This window comes from Lepidochelys kempii, chromosome 15 (genome assembly GCF_965140265.1).
Source record: "Lepidochelys kempii isolate rLepKem1 chromosome 15, rLepKem1.hap2, whole genome shotgun sequence".
Taxonomy (NCBI): Eukaryota; Metazoa; Chordata; order Testudines; family Cheloniidae; genus Lepidochelys; species Lepidochelys kempii.
The window spans coordinates 24,960,787-24,968,194 of NC_133270.1; the positions used below are offsets into that span (position 1 = coordinate 24,960,787).

Below are 7,408 nucleotides of genomic sequence, written 5' to 3' on the forward strand. Positions count from 1 at the left end.
ACAGACAAATAAGGAAAAGAAAGAAAAAACAAAACCCAAATACTGCTAACATGAAGCTATTACCTGATGAATTGTAAAATACTCATTCTCTGTTGTCATAATTGGATCTCCTTGTTTGTAACCACTTAAAGGTTTTTCTGGAACAGTTTGCAAAGGAATCTTAAATGAAGAAACTAGAGATGAAGAACTGCAAACAAATGTTAAAAAATAAATGATTAGTGTATCACCTATCCAATACAAATAATTACTCATTATCTCTTTCAAATCTCCCTCTTTCATATTACCTCTAAATCCATACACACAGTTACATTTCACTATAAAACTTAAATAATGCATATATTTTAAAATGTTGGTTCTGGATAGTTCCTGTAAACAACATTATTCGCATTATAGAAGTGGTATAACAACTTCTTTGGCGTATGATAACTATTCGATACATTCACTATGACTTTTTTTTATTAAAACTTACACAGACCCATGGTAGAAGTAGCCAAGAAATGGTGAATTGTTAAGAGGAGTCTGTACACACAAGAAGGGAAACCAGTCAGGAGCACTGTTCGTTGTCTGAACAGAGCACAACTGGTCAAAAGGCAGGTTTACATTCCCACCAAACACTCCAGCAAAACATGATCCACTGAACAATTGCTTCAAATCTGGCGTGCATTCCTTGAAATAAAAAAGAAAACGGAAGCTGTTTAACATGACAGGGCTTTTTTTCTGCTTCACCAAGGATGCTCTCTCATTGCCTGTGATGATATACATACCAGGATTATTTAAAAGGGAGCTCCTAGCACTACTCAGAGTTAAGATTAAAATGGAAATACTGACACAAATGTTGTATTCCATAACACATTTAGCAGAGTCATAACATTTGAGCAGAGTATGGCCTTTAAAGTGTTTTCACTATATCAAGTTTCCCTTTTTAAAATTTATTAATTAAAAACCAGAGGACAATAACAGAAACAGTGTTTCCAGTGAAATTTAGTGCTTGGGACACTTCTAGTGAAGTCCCCTATTTATAGTGTTTTAAAGTTATGTACTTACTCTTCTAAGACAGACAGTCGATACTAATGTACAATATTTTAACAAATAATTTCTCAGGTATTTTAGTGGACTTTGCTGTATTTCCCTAAGAGTACTGGTAACATAATACTTTAAAGGGAATAACTTAAAAATTATATGTATAATAAGTACCAGATCACAGCAACAACGAATATCACAAATTCCAGCTGTCAGGTTACAAGGACAAGAGCCAAGGGGCTGAAACACTTGGTTAGGGATGACGGTTGCATTTTCTATAAAAGGGTAATATAAAATAAAGTTAGGCCATAAAATTAACATTTTCATTCGCATTGCAGTCCCACTAATCAGATTTGAGACAACATTCTTTTAAAAAAGAAAAAGAAAAAGTATGCACTAAAGGTAATTCCTACCTTATACATTTTATTTTTTAAAATATTGACAAATAGTACCAAGGTTCTTTTATTGCTGCCCTATCTCCAATTACCTTACATTTTGGGCCAAACCCAACCCAACCGAACTCACTAAGGACTCCCCTCTAACAGGCAACTTCACATCTCAGATGTCTAACCTAAAAGATTAGAAGAATCCTGTTTGCATTAAGACTGAACAGATGGAAAGTGACTACTAAAATAAATTAGATGTTACATATCCACATTGTGACAGGTTGGATCACAGAAACCCCCTGGGAGCTACCATCTGATGTTCCCAGACTACTTCTGTCCCTGCTTTCCTGCCCAGTCAGCTAAGGACTTCAGTGCCCTGCTTGGTTTGAGCTAGACCCGCTAGCCTGCTGCAAACTCAGACCCAGGTCTGAACCACATCCTGTAACAGCTGTAGGCTTAACTGAAAGCTGCATGCAGCAGTGTGCCTGTTTTTAACACTCAGATGCCCAACTCCCAATGGGGTCCAAACCCTGAATAAATCCGTTTTACCCTGTATAAAGCTTAAACATAGTCTAGTTATGTCATATATACATTCATAAGCATATCTCCATAAACCCCTATGGGGGGCACCGTCACACACATCACTATATTTTAATCATCACTTCTCTTCTGTTTAAAAAAAATAATGATCATTAATTGAAAAAAATAAAACAATTACTACTAGTCTGCCTCACAAGCAATGGAACTGCAAAGGGAGTTTAGCTTGTAATTACCTTATTAAATCAATTTTGCAAATGCCCAAAAGACACAACTGTAGCCCCCCAAAAATATGGGGTACAATGCTGGCTGGTGCAACTGATGTTAATGAGTGTTTTGATTTGATTTAATCCTTTGACTATAAATTATAAATAAATTAAATTTGGAGCAACAAGAGTTAGCACACTGGGAAATGCCAAGGAAGACATACAAATATTCAAAAATGAAACTGGAACCAGACAAAATATTGATTTCTTTTTAACTACCTAAACACTTACCTGACACATTTCCCGTAAAGGAAGAGTTGGCATATATTTCAGCTTGAATCAGGAGATTTGCCAATGTTTTTGAACCACGGCAAGCAGAAACTTGAAGAGTCTCAACAACGCAAAGTGGCTCCATGCAGCAATCAGTTGCATTAGACAAACACAATTGCAGGTTTCTCATCAAGGTTACAGTCACTTTGGAAACATTCTGAAAAACATCAGTTAAAGTTTGACAGCTATTTTTAAATTTACTAGATTGTACCCTGCATCACCTTTGTGCAGGGCAAGCATCATTGACAGTGTATCCCTTCTGCTACCTGTGTTATAATTGAAGCCTCTGTATATTATTGTATCAAAAATAATACTTGTTTTGGGACAAACTTGAAATGTCTGCATTGAGATTTGCAAGTAAACAAAGCTGTGAAATGTATGCAGAATTTATTAACATATCTACACAGATGTTTGCTCACACTTAAATGAATTATACTACCTCAAAACTTACATGCACAAACCTAAAACAAGCAAAAGGATTCATTTTTGGTTCCTCATAAAGTCCTGCCAGCTGTGGTTTGGACTGATTTTGCTGTCCATCAAAGCCTCAACTTAGCAAACACTTCTGGATGACCACAAGCCATGAAAATCATGGTATCCCACAGAAATTCTAGAATTCATAATAATAAATAAAAGTGATAGTCTAGCATTTACGTAGCACCTTTCATTCTTATATAACACCTTTCAAAAGATCTCAATCCCCTTCACAAACTACAGACAGATAGCAAGTGCATCTACTTCTGGAGAGGCAGGCAGCAGTCAACCACCATGACATATTGGCATGAGAAAAGGTTCAGAAAAGGGCAACTAAAATGATTAGGGGTTTGGAACGGGTCCCATATGAGGTGAGATTAAAGAGGCTAGGACTTTTCAGCTTGGAAAAGAGGAGATTAAGGGGGGATATGATAGAGGTATATAAAATCATGAGTGGTGTGGAGAAAGTGAACAAGGAAAAGTTATTTACTTGTTCCCATAATATAACAACTAGGGACCACAAAGTGAAATTAATGGGCAGCAGGTTTAAAATAAATAAAAGGAAGTTCTTCTTCACTCAGCACACAGTCAACCTGTGGAACTTCTTGCCTGAGGAGGTTGTGAAGGCTAGGACTATAACAGGGTTTAAAAGAGAACTGAATAAATTAATGGAGGTTAGGGCCTATTAGCCAGGATGGGTAAGGAATGGTGTCCCTAGCCTCTGTTTGTCAGAGGGTGGAGATGGATGGCAGGAGAGAGATCACTAGATCATAATCTGTTAGGTTCACTCCCTCTGGGGCACCTGGCATTGGCCACTGTCGGTACACAGGATACTGGGCTGGATGGACCTTTGGTCTGACCCAGTATGGCCATTCTTATGTTCTTATGACAGAGCTGAATTTTGGCTAAACTACACCCCTAAATCCCTATTCTTATCAGAAGTGTGGTGGGATCTTCAGTGTCCACAAGAATGATTATTCCAAGAAGTAAGAGATCAAGACAAGAAATCAAACATGGGTATTCTTTATGCTACCATTAAATTAGCTTCACATTAACTTTTAATACACCAAACTTCTACTCCCTACCTTTAGAGTGAAGAATCAGTATTTTACGTACCATACCATAAGAAACATTCAAACTCCATTCACCATATCTGTTACTCCCACTGCAGTAGGCAACGGTAGGCAACATTCCTAAATTTAAAAGAAAAAACGGTAAAATTTGTTTTGCTGCTTTACGTCATTCTCATCTACACTTGGAGCAAAGTTAAACCCCGATCCTGCAACTGGCTCCATATGGCAGAATAGATAAAAATCATGGATTTATTTAAATTGGATTTGTTTTAATTTTGTTATTTAAATTATAATCAGATTTAATTTTAAAAACATATATTTTTAAAAAGAAAAACTTAATTTCATACAAAATATGTTAAGGCCTAGATTTATAATCTCTTAAAACATTGAAATAAAAAATAAATATGCTGAAACCATAAGCCTCTGTCAAAAACTTTCCATTAAAGGCTGCTTTTCTCTATAAAGAAATAAGCAGAGGAAAACCATCTAACTTTTGAAAGTGAAGCTTTACCAATATGGCACAATATTAGTAAATAAGCAATATATTATTCACCATTTTGTAACATACTAAAAATGTACAATTAAGAATCTGAAAATATTAAGCTACAATCCAGTGGTTCTCAAACTTTTGTACTGGTGACCCCTTTCACATAGCAAGCCTCTGTGTGCGACCCCCCCCCTTATAAATTAAAAACACTTTTTTATATATTTAACACCATTAAAAATGCTGGAGGCAAAGCAGGGTTGGGGTGAAGGTTGACAGCTCGCAAGCCCCAATGTAATAACCTCACAACCCCCTGAGGGGTCCCGACCCCCAGTTTGAGAACCCCTGAGCTACATAGCTGCTTAAATAAATGTATAGTTACACTGTACCCTTCTGTAGGTAGCAAACACATGTACCAAATCTAGTGTAAAGACTCTCTTTAGTTGTAAATCAACATGTTTTAAAGGTTATATGAAATACTGAGAATACACCTTTCTTTAGAAAATTACTGAAGTACAAATGGAAAAGTTGATGAAAATCAATTATTTAAATTGAGGCTTTTAATTTGGTGATTTAAATCACCTTAGTATAAATCAATCCACCTTGCCTCATTGGCAGACTCCCATGTCCACATGAAGCCTCAGTGGAGACAATGGGGCTCTGTGCAGTGCTGGTTGTAGGATCAAGGCCTTATTTGATCAGTAGGAGTACTCTGGAGCACCCAGTACAGAGACAATTGTAAAACAAGGTATACAATTTTCCTTCCAATCATCTTAGGAACAGAAAGTGAATTAAGATTTCAACTAATATTTGTTTGACTGTAGTTTTTAAAAGTAATGGTTTTAAGTGATCTCACCTGTCTCAGTGTTCACATGAATTACATTTATAGCCAGAGCAACATCTGCTGAATTCCCAACTAAAAATGAACTGACCGTGGGCCCAGACATGTGGATAAAAGAAGGCTGAAAGACTAAAAAGAAAACAAATTGTATTAATATTCAGAATATCCGCAAAATCTTATATTTATTACAAAATGGGGTGGACACGGCTTGATTTTTTTTCTGGCATTCTAAGTTTAATTTAAATAATTAAAAATAAACAAAGACCAATTTCTCATAGAGCCCAAAAGAATAGTAGCCCACCAGATTTTTGTTTTCTACACTCAAATCTCTGTGACAGCCTCAACAGGTCATTTAAACTTAGCCCAAAGAAACAAACAAAAAACCCTAAAGGATCGTCTGAAGGCTATTTCTAAATTTCTCTTACTCTTCTGGACACACGCACCTTGTGTTTTATGGAGTCTTGTCTGCAGCCTTTGCTAAAAATTAAAAACAAAGTTCTGATATCCTAAAAAATGATGATTACTCCTCCCACAAAATAAACCTCTAGTATCCAGGAACATTTACTGATGTCTGCATATTCCAAGCAGGACTAACACCTTTGGTTTCACACACTGAAGACTCACTTCTGAAAGCCAGATTACCAGAGTACACCCATAACGAGAGACCTATGGCTTTCTCTGACCCTTCCTTGTCCCCCATTCTCTATGACCAAATAGCCCCATGCAATCCGTCTCCAAAAATCTATAAACACCCACTAGTCATAGTCATTGGTTAACTCTCACTACTTCTCTCATGAGCCACAAGACCCTGACCTGTCCAGCACCTGACCGTACAAGCCCCCTGCCATAGGTCAGTGTGTCCCTCCCCTCCTGCTTCTCCTATGGGATTGATTAATCCTCAATCTGTACACCCCACTCTCTAAAATCTATGTAACCCCACTCCACTGTCCTAACCCCTGCCCCCTCAGAGATCTCTCTGCCCCTCCCCATTATCCCATCCTCCTCGCCCCCCCCCAACCCTATCCCCCGTCGGTCTCTCTGGCCTCCCTCACAGGGCTCTGGGCTGTCCCACAGTCCCCCATTACGGTTGCCAACCCTCCAGGATTGGCCTGGAGTCTCCAGGAACTACAGATTAATCTTTAATTAAAGATTGTCATGTGATTAAATCCCTAGGAATACGTCCAACCAAAACTGGTAACCCTCCCCCACAACATGTACCTGTGTCCCCCTCCCCCACTTCTCACAGGGGTCACTGCCTGCCCCTCCCCACCCCCACCCCCACCCCCACCCAATGGTCTCTGGCCGCCTCTCCCACACAGGTGTCTGCGCTTCGTCCGCTGCCAAGCCTGCCCCGGGTTTGAACTGAACAGCGCCCCGCAGACCCGAGGATGGCAGCCAGACGGGCCCCTCCCAAACCTGGAGACCCCCGCCCCACAGTTGCCAGGATCCCAACAGCACCCACCGGGGTTCCCTGGCGGGGCCGGGGTCTGGGCCCGCCCCGTGGGGGGCTCAGACCCCGGCAGCAGCAGCAGCACCCAGAGAACAGTAGGGATCATGGCGGGCAGCGGCTGCCCGAGAAACGCGGCGGAGGCCGCCTCAGCTCAGCCGCCATCTTGCGGCGGGCCTTGGTCGCTATGGAAACGGCGGCCCGCGGCTCAGAGGGAGGAGGGCGGGGCTGGCGAGGCCATGGGGGTCTGGCTTCAGCCTTCTACCAGGGTGAGGGCTCGGCGGGCTGCAGCCGCTCTCCCCTGAGCGCCCCTCGCCCGTAGCTAATGCTGCCAAGAACGTGTGGGGTGGGGATGTCCTTGTCTACCGCCGGGAATGGCCTCGGCCTGGCTCCCGGCATGGGCGCTCCCCCCCAATAACTAGTCGCCAGGGGCAGCGCACGAGTCAACCGGGGGTTCTCAGACATTTTAAGGGGGTCACCAAGGGTGGTGTCGGCCCTAGGCCTCAGCAAGCCCAAGCCCCACGGCCCAGGGCAGAAGCCCTTGGGCTTCAGCTTCGGCCGCCTGGGGCAACGGGGCTCAGGCTTTGGTCCCCCCGTGCTGGGGGAATTC

At 41.2% G+C, this 7,408-nt stretch overlaps 1 protein-coding gene across 1 annotated transcript in view; it reads right to left on the reverse strand.

Moving 5' to 3' along the window:
* The window catches only part of LOC140898888 (V-type proton ATPase 116 kDa subunit a 2-like), a 51,565-nt gene extending 44,585 nt beyond the window's left edge, over nt 1-6,980 (reverse strand). Inside the window, exons 1-7 of the mRNA XM_073313414.1 lie at nt 6,814-6,980; nt 5,367-5,480; nt 4,070-4,146; nt 2,441-2,636; nt 1,195-1,295; nt 470-666; nt 64-187 (exon numbers count right to left, since the gene is read on the reverse strand). Coding sequence (XP_073169515.1) covers nt 64-187; nt 470-666; nt 1,195-1,295; nt 2,441-2,636; nt 4,070-4,146; nt 5,367-5,480; nt 6,814-6,907 — 903 coding nt within the window. The 5' untranslated portion in view covers nt 6,908-6,980. The remainder of the gene's footprint in view (nt 1-63; nt 188-469; nt 667-1,194; nt 1,296-2,440; nt 2,637-4,069; nt 4,147-5,366; nt 5,481-6,813) is intronic.
* Nucleotides 6,981-7,408: the final 428 nt, after the last annotated feature.